The following is a 15415-nucleotide window of genomic DNA, read 5'->3' on the forward strand; positions in this document are numbered from 1 at the left end:
TTGCAATTATTTTCTTCCGGCTATGGAAAATTCAGAATATTCTCAATACATAGAGAAATATGCAAAAAAATTGTGTCAATAAACAACAAATACCAAAAACTATTCCCAACTGTGATATGCATATGGTGCTGTTAAGGAAACTTTCCCCAAGCTCTGATAGGTTCGCTGCACACGGTATACTTCTGTGATCACCGTTGATCGATAAATTATGTGTTTAACTTCTATCACCTATTCCAATCGGATGCAGGATGCCCGGCGAACTTTTTGACCAGCCAGACGAACTTTTGAGGACAGTGCACAAGTCATTGTTAGAAACAGAGCGAGAGAGAGAGAGAGAAACTTTCGAAACAGGATGCTACCGGGCATGGCTTTGCCCGTTCAGACGAATAACATAACAATTTATTTTCAACTTGATACCATGTTCGCAAATTACAATACCCTCTAACCCAGTCGAAACAGGTCGAAACACGCCGCCCTTTTTGTACATCCGGCTTAAATGGATCTAATCCTTCCGCATAGAACCCATCCTGACAATGATTTATAATCTCGGTGACAAGAGGATGTCCTTCCAATCCGACATCAGCCAGCCCACCGTAGCATTGGGCGATACTGCGAAAAGCATCGATATTCGAATATCGATACAATTTTTGTAAAGGTATCGATTCCGTTGAAATATCGGGCGGCGAGTATCGATACCAGTGGTATCGATATCGGTATCGATACACTGACAGGGTGCAACGAAAACCACACTTTTGTTTATTATTTAGCTTAATTTTTTAGAAAATTGTATGCGTGTGCTTTTACTACTGTTGATTCTCTTTCGTTCTCATACGAAATCTCGTTAGGAACGAAATAATAGCTGATGTCGGACTGGTCAGGCCTGCGGTTTTAAACTCTTTTGACCGGAAACTGCAACAAATTGGTCAGGATTGCTACAAAATTTATTAGAAAATCTAGTGGAATGATGGAAATGAAAAATAAATTTTAAAAATCGGACAAAAAGTACAAATCCGTTTTCTTAAGTTGGCAAACCGACTTTTTGCCAGATTGATCGGTCACCGGCTTTGCAAGTGAAAAACCGGCTGGGCCGACCAGAAATCGACCACTCAGCCAAGCGCTAGCAAATGCTTTTATATTTTGCGTACGGTTTATGCTCCTTGATCGAAATGATTTACGAAGGGAAAAGTAGACCTGACTTAGCTAGAATGCGTCGTTGAATCTGCTTACTCGTATGATTGACGGCGGTTGACAGAGATCCCTAATTTATGAATTAATCAACCCCTTCCAGTTCATCTCCGTCAAAAGTCATTTCATGCACTCAGGGTTTCTTCACTTAACAACGCAGTTGCGGCTTCATTGACGGTCTAGCGTATCCAACCACATCCATCTTCGAGTGCCAAGATAGCTACCTCCATTGAGGAAAGCAGAGCTTCACTCAGCAACTTGCGAGTTGTCTAATTGATCGCATTTGAAATTAATTTTAAAATCGGAGCTGGAATTGCACTTGAAATTTTACTTAAAATTGAACCTGAAATTAAACTTGATATTGAACTTGAAATGGAAACTGAAATTTAACTTAGAATTGAGCATGGCATTATGCTTAAAATTGTACTTCAAATTGTTATTGATGATCAAATGATATTGGACTTCAGTTTGAATCAATTTCAACTTGAATCTTTACTTTAAATTGAGCTGGAAGTAAGACTTTAAATTTAACTTAAAATTAAACTTGGAGTGGAACTTGAATTTGGACTTCAAATCACACTTAAAATTGGACGCGAAGTTAAACTCAAGTTTGGACCAATTCAGACTAGAATATATAAATTGGACTTCAAATTACACATGAAACAGGACTTATAATGAGACATGAAATTGAACTTGAAATATGACATAATAAAGAATTTAAAATTTTACTAGTAACTAATAGTGAATTGGATGAAAAATTTGACTAGAAATTATACTTACAACTTTGCCAGAAATTGGAGTTAAATCGGACTTATAATTGGACTTGAAATAGGATTTGAAATTGAATTTGATTTTTTTACATCACCCAAGAAATCCGACTTTAAATTAGGTTTCAAATTGAAATTGAAGTTTTACTTAAAATTTGATTTAAGACTGGAACTAGGAATGCATCTATTTTTGCAGAGTTTATTTATCGAAAAAAAAATTAGCTGCCGCATTAATTAGGTCCACCTCTTATTTTAATTTCTACGAGTTCGAGGTGGTCGGATAACATCTGCAGCAGAGAAATACGCAGAGGTATTCTTGCCGGAAGTCGTGCTTACTACGGATTCTACAAGACCCTAAAATCTGGCAAGCTTCATCCCTGTACCAAATGTACCATGTACAAAGCGCAAATAAGACCGATAGTCTACGGGCACAAAACGTGGACAATGCTCGACGGAGACTGGTCACTTTTGGACGTCGTGTGCTTAGGATTATCTTTGGTGGTGTATGTGAGTACGGTCTATGGATGAAAAACATGAACCACAAACTGGAGCAGCTTTTCGGCCAACCCAGTATTCAGAAAGTTGCTGAGACTGGAAGAGTACAATGGCCGGGACATGTGAGAATGCCGGAAAACAATCCCGTAAAAATGATGTTTGCCTCGAATTCGGTTGGTACCAGGCGCAGAGGTACGCAGCGTGCTTGACGGTTAGACCATATGGAGCAAGTCCTGGAAAGTGTGGGACATTCGAGAAATTGGAGGAAGACAGCCAAGGATCGAGTTTGTTGGCGGAACATTGTTATGCAGGTGAAATCCTAATGGACATCGCATTAGGATAAATAAAGTATTTTAGTTTCCCTAGCATTTACTATAAAGGTATCGATACAAATATCGTCGTTTTAGCATCGATACTGGCCGGTATCGGGACGCTCAGTATCGATCCAAAATATCGATGTATCGGCTCAAAAGTATCGATTTTTTCGATACAGATACAGTATCGCCCAATGCTAGCCCACCGTACCGTTTCTGGTATAGTTGACTGCATGATACTGTATCTAAAGTCTGTCGCATTTGAGCTTGGCATTTCGACTAGCGAATACGGGTTGGGAAGAGGACTGACCGATACTGGACGCATGTAGATGGAGTACCATCTTTTTATCAGGTTTGTTGAATCTAGTACATGTGTACGGTGGGATATACATACATTTATGTGGGACTAAAGAAAAGCTGCTACAGTTGTTCTAAACTTCCTTCGGCGTGGCATTTATCCATCCATCGGTCAGTGCGACAAGTGGGGTCAGTATCTATCTATCTAGTATTTGCCGTTTGTCGGTGTAGTCGGATTATGCGGTAGCTCAGAGATTTTGAATCTGGTGTTGGCTGTCGGAGCTGCAGGATGCACTGCGCGGCGTTGTTGGTCGGACAAATATTTGCTCTTGATGGGTTTGTCTATCGCCGCTTTGCGAGCGTGGGTGCACCCAATGCAATGCAAAAGGGGTATAAGAAAGTGCACTGACGCTTATCTGCCGCCCATCAGAGACGACTTGATGGTGATGGGAGGATGCGATGCTTTCTGTAAGCTTCTGATGGATGAGCTCAAGGCAACACGAGCAATGTGCACATTATAAGCATACGCTTTTGTTTGGTGTAAGATCATTTTCCATGCAGCAAAGATGTATTCATTTCCGAGTGTCTTTCAAGAGGGTCATTCAGGTATCAAAGACCTAATAATAGATGTTGAATAGAATTTTGAATAGCATCTTCTTCAACAAAATTGAAATGCATATAATATTTGATAGTTTGAGTAATTTTGATTGATAATTAATAAGCAGTGCAATATATGAATTACTTTACAGGTTGAAAGACTGGTTGTTTGATGGAAGTGGATTAGAAACTTGTAGGGTAGCCTGCTGCAGGTTGAGACCAGCTGCAGGTTGAGAAAACTCGATTATTTTTAAATGATTTTCTTTGTAAGCCTAGTGGGTCATAAAAAAATAGCAAAAAAAATTTATTGGAAACTTTTTCGAACCAATATTTTAAAAATATTTTTTTTTTGAAACGATGGTTCTACAATTGATGAAGGACGGTAGGGGAAAGAAATGAAATTTTTTTGCTGAAGGAGGGGAAAGAACGGAAAGGTGAGAAGGGGGGGGGGGATATTAGTAGCTACGCTTAACAAGTACAGTAATCCCCCCAATAAGGACGCTAATAGGGACCGCGTTAATGGAAACCGTGTTAATGGAGTCTATGTAGCATATGGGAATTGACCTAATTGGTTCCAACATGGAATAACTCATGATCCTGACCTAATAGACGGTTGATGTCTTCGACAAAGTTGTTCAGTACATCAACGGGTTTTCATTGGATTATAGTATTGCGGAATTGTCTCACAACGTGGCGCTAGCGTATATGTAATATTTTTGTATAGGCTGTATCTCGCGCTGCAGGCTATCTAGAAAGTTGCGGCCTTCGGGAAGGTTGCTCAAATGACTGCCACCTTAAAGATGGCATGGAAAAAAGCGCAGAACTGACTCACTACGTGGCGCTAGTGTATATGTAATCCTCTTATGCAGGCTGTATCTCACGCTGCTGACTATCTAGCAAGTTGCGGTCTTCGAGAAGGTTATTCATATGACTGCGACCCTCAAGAAGGGATCGAAAATATTGCAGAATTGCCTCACTACGTGGCGCTGGCATATATGTAATCTTCTTAAGCAGGCTGTATCTTGCGTTGCTGATTGTCTGGAAAGTTGCGGTCTTCGGGAAGGTTATTCATAAAACTGCCACCTTCAAGATGGTATGAACAATATTGCAGAATTGCTTCACTACGTGGCGCTAGTGTATATGTAACATTCTTAATCAGGCTGTCTTTTGCCCTGCAGGCTATCTAAAAAGTTGCGGTCTCCGGGAAGGTTATTCATATGACTGAGGCCTTCAAGAAGGGATGGAAAATATTACAGAATTGCCTCACTACGTGGCGCTAGTGTACATTTAATCTGCCTAGGCAGGCTGTATCTCGCGCTACTGGCTATCTAGCAAGTTGCGGCCTTCGAGAAAGTTATTGCAGAATTCTCTCACTACGTGGCGCTAGTGTATATGTAATCTTTTTGTGAAGGCTTTATATTGCGCTGCAGTGAATACAAAATATCTGTTAAAACCATGCAACCAATTCACATTCTAATAATAAGTTTAATAAAGCTTATACAAATTTGTAAAATAGTTTATGCCCTATTAGCACAGTTATTATAAACTAGTTGTGGTAGCCGATTAATAACTGATTCCAGTCATAAATAGGTTGCAGCAACCAGAAGTGACAAAAGTGTGCTACTTGGGTGTCCTGGTCTGGAAATTTTTTTGAAGAGGGGGACAAGAAAAAGATAATAACATCAGACCTTCAATAACTAAACAAAAAAGAAAAAAAACAGTGTTTATTTTTCCATATATTAAAAATTAAATACAAAAATTTTGTACAGTACTTAAATTTTTGTTGAAACCTAACAAACCAAAATTTTTCGACTCATCCTGGTAAGCACCCTGGTAGAGATGAACCAGTTTGATAATAGTGGTTCAACGGTAACCACGAAATAGTATCGTGATCTAATCATCTTTTGAAAATGGCAGTTTAGGTCCCTACAACTTCTTAACATGGAACGCATCTGCTCACCGGCGTGCCCAGAGGTGGGGCTCCACAATTGCAAATCAATGCTGACCTTTATGTTTATACTATTATGTTCAGCATGCTTTTTTTTTAGAAGAAACTCGTATATCCCCCACAGTCCTCGCAAAAATAATCCATCGGGTTAGTCTACCATCTATCCGTAAATGCTACTTCCTAAATGGCCAGAAAAATCCCACCGTCATTTGAATAACCTTCTCGAAGACCGCAACTTGGTATACAGTCAGCAGCGCGTGATACAGCCTGCTTAAGAAGATTACATATATGCTAGCGCCACGTAGTGAGGCAATTCTGTAATATTTTCCATCCCTTCTTGAAGGCCTCAGTCATATGAATAACCTTCCCGAAGACCGCAACTTTTTAGATAGCCTGCAGGGCAAAAGACAGCCTGATTAAGAATGTTACATATACACTAGCGCCACGTAGTGAAGCAATTCTGCAATATTGTTCATACCATCTTGAAGGTGGCAGTTTTATGAATAACCTTCCCGAAGACCGCAACTTTCCAGACAATCAGCAACGCAAGATACAGCCTGCTTAAGAAGATTACATATATGCCAGCGCCACGTAGTGAGGCAATTCTGCAATATTTTCGATCCCTTCTTGAGGGTCGCAGTCATATGAATAACCTTCTCGAAGACCGCAACTTGCTAGATAGTCAGCAGCGTGAGATACAGCCTGCATAAGAGGATTACATATACACTAGCGCCACGTAGTGAGTCAGTTCTGCGCTTTTTTTCATGCCATCTTTAAGGTGGCAGTCATTTGAGCAACCTTCCCGAAGCCGCAACTTTCTAGATAGCCTGCAGCGCGAGATACAGCCTATACAAACATATTACAAATACGCTAGCGCCACGTTGTGAGACAATTCCGCAATACTATAATCCAATGAAAACCCGTTGATGTACTGAACAACTTTGTCGAAGACATCAACCGTCTATTAGGTCAGGATCACGAATTATTCCATGTTGGAACCAATTAGGTCAATTCCCATATGCTACGTAGACTCCAATAAGGACGTTCGACCGCGTTAATGGAATCACTCGAGACCGTCCTTAATGGAAACGTCCTTATTCGAAACCGCGTTATTCGGGGGACTGCTGTATTCGTTTTGACAACAAGTAGTCGTTTTGACTCCAACCTTTTGTCCAATGCTGGACAAATGAGTACATTCATGAGTCGAACCAAGCTATAATCTGAGATTCAGCAACTTCTATCCCTACATGCGTTCGCATGACTGCCTCTTTTCCTGTTGGTATACGTAGTGTTCACCGGGGTTACCCATTCGACGCTAAGGTTGCTCATATTTCAGTTCTTGCCATTGTTATTACATGCTGAAATATGAGCAACCTTAGCGGAGAACGGGTAACCAACCCCGGCGGAAAGTATGGTCGACAGGGAAGGAGGCAATCATGCGAACGCTGAGTATAGTAACGAGCAATAGCCTTGTCAGCCGTGAGCGTTTGTATCCATGTTAGCGGCGGGTCTTGAAGGTTTGACGATTCCTCAGCAAAGTGAGCGATTGTATTCCAGGTTAGGAGCACCCTATCACGAGACTCGGTAGCGTGGCCCTAGTAAATAAACTAAGATAGGCACGCGCTTTACTACGAACTGCCTACGCTATGAGGCACTGCCTAATTCCAAGGAGTTAGGTACTTTAACCCTCGAAGACGGTTTGGGGCAGAATGCGCTCGGCTATCGGAGATGAGAGGCACTAGGAGAACAGCCCCGGAGCTTATCAAATGACTGGTATGTGAAATGCTAACAAGCAGTGGCGTGGTAAAAAATGGCTTGGAAAAATTATCTGAGCATTGCCACTATTTTGGCCTATCTTGGTCAAATGCAAACGAAAAAGGAACCAGTTAGTCACTATTCTGAGGAGTCAAAAGTGTTAGAAGCATGATAGTGATTGTGAAGAATTAGAACCACTATTCCGAGCTAGGATGGACCAATCCCGTAAGATCTAGACACCGAAACTTGGCATGTGTAGCCACGAATGAGTGAATCAGATCATAAATGAGCGCGAAATGGTCGACAGGTGGAAGCAATAGGAGTGTCCATGGAAGATAGTAATGTTGTAATCGGTATAAGCTACTCTCCTAAATCCTTTTACGCCGTATGTTACCGAATGCACAAGGTTCGTGTAACTATGGACCAAATTTTTACCACCCGACAAATCTTGCAGATATCTACGACCCGAGGTATACAAATTCGTCAACCACCTCGAAATCGTTTCCGTCGACTACCACACTACAGCTTATGTGAGCTCGATCACGCTCGACTTCTCCTGCTAACAGGTACTTGGTTTTAGATGTATTCATCACTGATCCAACCTTCATTGCTTCACGTATCAGTTTGGTATACTGCTCAGCAACCGCCTGAAACGTCAGCCAAATAAAAAAATTGACTAAATTAATTGAAGATCGTGCCCCGCATGTTAAAACCCGCACGTTTCACAGCACTTTCTAACGCAATGTTGAACAAGAAACAGGAAATACCATCGCCTTGTCGAAGTCCTACGCGTGTTTCAAACGGGCTTGATAACACGCCCGATATTCTTACACAGCACTTTACGCCATCCATCGTGGCCTCAATCAGTCTTATCAGCTTCCCCGAAAAGCCGTTTTCGTCCATAATTTGACATAGCTCTTCACGGAAGATAGTACCGTAGGCGGCCTTGAAATCTATGAATAGGTGGTTCATAGGGACTTGGTATTCGCAACGCTTTTGGAGGATCTGTCGCAGCATAAAGATTTGGTCCGTTGTCGATCGGCCGTTCATAAAATTGTGCTCGATCGTTCTCACATTCCAACAAAAAAATTTCGTGTTTCGTATTCTGATTTTTTCTGTTGTACGGATAAATGTTACAGTCATGTGAGTGTTTCTCCTCCCTTCCTGCCAGCAACCTTCGGTCGTCAGCTCCCCCTTTTGTCCTACAGCCACTTAAGGGAGAATCATCCAAATATTTCGGAGCCTCCCCCGGGTTATGAACCTTCCCCTTGTCAACCCCTTCAGTTCTGATTCCCTTATGTCAAGGAACATGTATGCCAAGTTTGATGAAGAACGATCAGGGGTTTGAGAGTTATGCCCCCCGCCTTATAAGCCCCTCGCCCCCTTTGTCAACCCTCCGCTGCTAGTAGTTCCCTGATGTCAAGGAGCATGTGTGCCAAGTATGATAAAAAACAGTCAAGGCGTTTCGGAGTTATGGCTTCTCCCCATTAGAAATCCTCCCTCCTACTAGGGAACCTCCTCCTCCTTTTTGTTAACCCCCAGTTCTGATTCTCTTATGTCAAGGAGCATGCGTGCTAAGTTTAATGAATAACCGTCCAGGCATTTCGACCAGTTATGGCGTCCCCCCTGTTATGAACCACCCCCTCCCACTTTTGTCAACCCTTCAGTGCTGATTCCCTTATAACAAGGAATATATGTGCCAAGTTTGGTGGAGATCGGTCAAGGCGTTCTGGAGTTATGGGGGAACAAACAAACATACAAACATACTCATGCTCACTTTTATGGAGTAGGGTGGGGCATAAGCGCGATGTTTGCAGTTTTCATCAACTTTCGTGAGATATAAAGAAGGACTACAACATACCCGAGCAGCACATATTTGGCACATTTAGTTACAGTAACTCATTTATGACTAAAATTGGTTACATGTCGGTTGCCACGACTGGTTTATAACAAGTGTGGTACTAGGGTAATATATTTAATAGTGATGCAGTAACTCAATGTCTTTACATTCAACTATAAATCATCTGCGGTAATAGTGTTTTGCAAAATAAATTCTTCTTTCTTCTGATCAAGTGCCGATTTGCACTTTTACCTCATTAGCGGGGCAAAAGTGCGAAAACCGCGGGGCAAAAGTGCGAAGCTCGAATCCACGAAATTAGCACAGTAACTAACAGTAACTAACAAAACCAAATTATCTCCAAACTGCGTCCTGTTTCGGTAAGGAATATTCTAAATTTGCGCTTTTTCCATTTTGCGTAGGTGTATTGCAACCTCCGTTAGATCGAAACTTTTCCAAACGTTTGATTTTTGTTTCATCACCGGAAAAACATTGCTTTCCTTCGGTCAACATCTTTAAAGCACACCATTTTCTGCAAATCTTCCATTTCTAGTATCTGTAATATAGTGCCTAAAGCTGTATATAATTAGCTATACATTTTCGCCTCGTCCATGAATCGCACTTTTGTCCCGCCCGTGAATCGCACTTTTACCCCGCTAAGCGCTTGACGGGGTTAGATTGAATTACGGAAAAGCGACATATATTTTGTAAATTCTTTTCATCGTATTTTCAAAACAGATATGTGAGTGATGTAAAACGCTGTTACAAATTTTCAACAAGTAATATCCTCCTGTTGATATCGTATTTGCCGTATAACGAAAAATTACATCAAAACCACCCTAGAATAACATTTGCACATAATTCAGCAACTATGCTTCGTAAGCAACCAAAGTTTACGTTAGATTCAAGCTGTCAAAAAAGTAGTCACCCATCCATGCCAATGTAGTTAATTTACACGGAATCTGCACCTGATTTATTTAAATCGCACTTTTACCCCTCCTTACTCTATATATAGATAGATAGAAAAATAGAATACTCCCTCCTTCCATTTTTCCGGTAGTTGTTCTGTTTCCCAGATCCTGACGACAGGTAGGCCCATATTAATAAGCACCGCTGCGTTGCCATCTTTGTCAGCTGCCTTGTTGTTTTTAAGCAGCTTGATGGCTTCGACCACTTCACCTATTGTGGGGTTCATTTCTGTCTCTATCGTTCCAAATTTTGGGTTCCTTGCTGCAGCATCGACACCCGCGCTGCATTCTTCTCGTCTAACATCCTGTAGCACTCCTCGTCAACTCATTTCAGCGAGCCAATGGCACCTTGTACTGCGCTGTTGATGGCTGTTTTAACGCTATTCTAACAGTCTCCGAGACAGGCATCCTTTAGCTCTCTCTAACTCGGTAGCACAGCCTCAAGTGCCTGAAGTTTACCCATTAAGATTCGAATGTACCGTGACCCCTTCCAGCATACCTCCTGCAGCGCTATAATGTCGAAATTGCGAGACCTCAATAAGTCGGAAAGGATCTGGGTACTTTCCAGAAAATGGAAAGACTTGCAGTTTCACGTCTCAAGCTTCCAATCGTTAGTCATTTTCCGTTGCCTTGGTCTATGTCGATTGTGCACGTCCGTATTCACATTATATGCTTCCTGTACTGGTATTTTTTACAGATGGCTTGTAAGCCCTGCACCTACTCCCTGTATCGCCGGAGGATCATCGTGACAGCATTTTTTAGCGTCCCGACACGAGGACGATGATTTCCCTTTCCTTGCCAGCATACGACCTTAGTTTTCACTAGGGTTGGTTACCCGTACTCCACTAAGATTGTTCGTACTTCGGCTGATACTACGAGAAGGTAGGGACTGTAGTTGCTGGATAAGAGGCTGAAAAACACTCTGGGGTTTATTTTACGGTTTAATCAGCCAGCCTTCCCAAGCTAAAGGTGCGGAAGGTGCTGCAGACGATATTTGGAGGAGTACAAACTGAAAGCGAAGAGTGGCGGAGGCGTATGAATCACGAGCTACAGGCACTGCTTAGAGAGACGCTCATCGTACATCTGACGAAAGTCGGTAGACTACGGTGGGTCGAACACGTCGTTAGGATGCCAGACGACAGTGCGGTGAAAACAGTTCTCTTCAATAACCCCACCAGCACCAAAGAAGAGGGGGGCTCAACGTGGAAGATGGCTTGACCAGGTCGAAAGTGGTTTACGACTTCTGGGAAATTGGCGCGAGTGGCCCAAGATCGAGTTGAATGGAGACGACTGCTTGAAACAGTACGATCCACACCGACTTTATGCTGCTGATGACGATGGCGTTCAAAAGTTTCGCGTTCCCTCTTCAATTGGTTCAACGTGTTGATTTTTCAAAAATTCTAATTGTACATAACCCCTTAATGATACAGTGACTTCATGATTAACAAATTTAGGAAATGATTGGAGACGCTTAATTCAGTATTCTTCAATACACACACACACTGATAATCGGAAGAGTCACAAGTGTTAACTAATGATTTTATTGGCATTGCCAGACAGTACGATCTCATAGACCTGTCAGTGTTTTGCACCGTCACTAAATGTTGATAACCTTCCAAAGGAGGCAGCGGCAATGAATCATTCCAAGCATGGGAATCTCTTCACGGCGAAATGAAAATTGTGTTTTCATTTGGTTTAATGAACCAGACGCCGTCCTAATAGCCACGCGCGCCTGTTCGTAGTTCACCCAAAAATCGCATGTTTCGTAGTCAATATAAACATGCCAAATTTATTCTCCGGCCTGCGTGCAATAATTTTGATAAGCGACGTAAATAATAATTGAAGCAGTCGAGAGCGTTTCTATTTTAGATGCTTGTGCGAGGTAAGTTCTTATCATCGGAAGAAGAACCGGAGAGTTAAACAAAAAGAGAATCATTTCCGAATTGCCCACCCAGAATTCAATCGTAATCCCGAGTGAGTGGTTCAGTTTACAGTGAACGTGCGAAAAACTAAAATCAACGAATGTTTTCAAGTGATGAAGTGCCGATTGGAAAATCTTTTTGTTTGTCGTTTCATAACATAACTTTCACCGGCAGAAAAAAAGGTATAGCACATGGCATCTACTGTTGAAAGTGATATTTATCTCGAAAAATGCGTTGCAGATGGATCTACGAACAACATTCTCAATAACGTGTCTGGTTCATTCGAATCCGGTCGGATGGCGTGCATTCTGGGACCCTCTGGTGCAGGAAAGTCGAGTTTCCTGAACATTCTCAGTGGTCACAGGTTGATTCAATTGGAACAACGTGTTGATGAATTGATTGATATGGTATTATTTCCAGAAAATGCGGAGTCTCTGGAAAGCTGCGATTAGATGGGACGGTTCTATCCGGTAGACAGATGCGAAAACTCATTTCATACACACCACAAGAGGCAAGTCTCTGGCACAATCTTACCGTACAGGAAAGTATAGCCTATGCTGCGGATTTCAAACTATCTCCCGCAATCCCCCGGGAAACGAAAGATGAAAACAATCAAAAACTACTGGAAATCCTGGGACTGGAGAAGTGTTCAAACACGTTGGTGAAGAATCTTTCCGGGGGTGAAATGAAACGACTCGCAATTGGCGTCGAGCTAGTGTCTGACCCCAAAGTGATGCTGCTGGATGAGCCAACCAGCGGGCTGGACACTGTCGCGTCTTATCAAGTGTTGAGTTATGTTCAAAGTTTAACGTTGCTTCAAAACAGGGCCATTATTAGCATCATCCATCAACCGAGCTCGAATATTCTCAAACTGTTTGATGACGCATTGGTTCTATCGAAAGGTCGCGGTTTATATTGTGGTCCTTTACCGGAAATGATAGATGTTTTTGCGGTAGCCGGACTGGAGTGTCCTGTGTCACACAGTCCAGCAGACTTCGGTAAGTTATATAATTTTGCGTAACATACTTCATTCTGCTTATGTAGTATTATTGCAGCTCTGGAAGTTGCTTGTTTGGATCACGAAGACGAAAGGATACAGCGGCTGTTAGAAGGCGAGTCAGAACGTTTACGTAAGGTTTCAACCGTGCAAAATTTCTCTATGGACTCTGAAGATCGAAGTAGATATATGCTTAGTACTGGACAGCAGATTTCCCTTCTATTGAAAAGAACTCTTCGCTGTACCTTACGAGACACGGTACTTCAACTAAATTTGTTAGGTTCGATTTGTTTGCTAATTGTCTGTCTACTTTATAGTACAACCTTAAAGCTCGAACAGTCATTAGTATTCTAATTGCTACTTTAACTGGAATCGCATTTTACGATACGGGAAACAACGTAGCCAAAATAATTTCCAATACTTCAGTGCTGATGATTGTTGTTTATAGCGTATTCTTCACCTGTGCCTTCTCGGCGATTCTGACATGTTTGTTTTGTTGTTTTGTATTGTCAAAACATTACTAAATAAGATTATATTTATAGTTCCCTTGGAATCAGCAGTTTTCATACGAGAACACAAAAACAATTGGTATTCGCTGATACCATACTACGTATCCAAATTATTGATTGAAGTTCCTGCTTTGGTATGTGAAAATCGTACACGTCTATTTAACTGATAAACCATCTCAAATTTGCAGATCTTTTCTACGACAGCGTCGTTTTTCATCATGTACTTCCTGACCGGTCAACCGCTGGAACTGCACCGGATGTTTGCGCTCTGGATCATATCGCTGCTTTCCGGTTGGGTGGCCCTATTGATGGGACTTTTGCTTGGCAATATGTATCCAATGCAGACGGCCGTATTCCTGACCGTAATGATAGTCATTCCGTGCAGTTTGTTTTCCGGTTTCTTCGTGACACTGAAGGACATGCCGCTGTATCTGAAACCGTTAACCTTCATATCGTTTGTGCGCTACAGTGTCGAAGGTGCCGTTAATGCCATCTACGGGTTCGGACGAAAAGAAATGGAGTGTCGGGATATATTTTGCTATTTTACTTTGCGCAAATTTCTTGTACTGCTTGGAATGCCGGAGATCGAGTGGGTGTTTGACCTTCTAGGGTTAATAGTGTGGAGTGTGATTTTGCATTTAGCTCTTTATTGGAGCTTGTTCAAGCGCACAAAACGAGACGCTTGAAAACATATTGTCATACCTTCTTTAGAAGGTTGTAGAGTAAATGATTCGTAAAAAATAAGTTGGTTTTATTGCCGGATCTATATTACAAGCTGTGCTTAGTAAAAATCAGTTTGAAGAAAAATGAGAGCTTTTTGATGACTTAAAACATCCTTTCTTCAGCTTAACAGGTTCTAAAATAAAGAATCGCATCTAAACTAGCCTCCCTTGTAATTTTGTAATTTGTAATTTGTTTGTTTATTTGTCACGGTAACCTTTAGTTTACAACTTTATATCAGATCAAGGAAAACACAATAACGAAAATAGATACTTGATGACTAAATTGAACACACAAATTAATAATTAATAAAAAAACACTTCCTTGAAGGTTAGACTAAAAACGCAATAAGTAATTTTAGAGTTTTCGGATTTTCCACAAAAATATGCGATTTAGTATTGTCTGCAATTTTGCAGATCAGGTTATGTTTATGGAAATGAAAATAAAAGCGAAGTTTCTCGAAACAATTTTATCTACAAATGTTTCTTTATCATCGAAGATGTTAAGTTTGAAACAAAACAGTTATGTTTACTATCTATTATATTACCCCGTTAAACCCTTATTTTACAATACTAGTAGTTCTCACAGAGCAGAAAACTTAAGAACTTAAGAAGACATTAATGTGATATCTAATAGTTTCTTCCGTCACAAATAGCGATGGTTTTTTGAATCCGTCCCACTGTGCGGCGGATATGGAGCAATGATCACTAGCGTGCCAACGCATAAACAAAAGGTGGGGCACCCAATCTTTTAGAAGAATGTTTTGGCCTGGGAAATCGCGTAATCGTAGGATGGCGAACCTTATCACAAGAACTTAGTTATCACAAAAAAACCGGCTGATTAAGTTGAAAACTCCGTTGGATTTTAAATCTCAGTTGAAATTAGATCTGGGACTGGACTAGAAATTAGAGTTGAAGTTGGGCTTGAAACCGGATTTGAAATAGAACATTAAACGGAACTAATTTGGGCTTGGATATTTACTTCAAATTGAACCGTAAATTGGACTTAAAATTGGATTTGAAATTGAATTTCCCAACAAACAGTTTCATTCTGATCCAGCGCTGATCTTATTCAGCCTTTGTTTGGATTAAGGTTTGTTATTGA

General features: G+C 41.2%; 1 protein-coding gene across 1 annotated transcript; it reads left to right on the forward strand.

Moving 5' to 3' along the window:
- Nucleotides 1-12276: 12276 nt before the first annotated feature.
- LOC128740422 (ATP-binding cassette sub-family G member 4-like) lies at nt 12277-14277 on the forward strand. The gene is made up of 6 exons (XM_053835961.1): nt 12277-12449; nt 12506-13083; nt 13141-13340; nt 13400-13568; nt 13625-13725; nt 13780-14277. The coding sequence occupies exons 1-6, from the start codon at nt 12277-12279 to the stop codon at nt 14275-14277; spliced, it is 1719 nt and encodes a 572-aa protein (XP_053691936.1).
- Nucleotides 14278-15415: the final 1138 nt, after the last annotated feature.

This window comes from Sabethes cyaneus, chromosome 3 (assembly GCF_943734655.1).
Source record: "Sabethes cyaneus chromosome 3, idSabCyanKW18_F2, whole genome shotgun sequence".
Lineage (NCBI taxonomy): Eukaryota > Metazoa > Arthropoda > Insecta > Diptera > Culicidae > Sabethes > Sabethes cyaneus.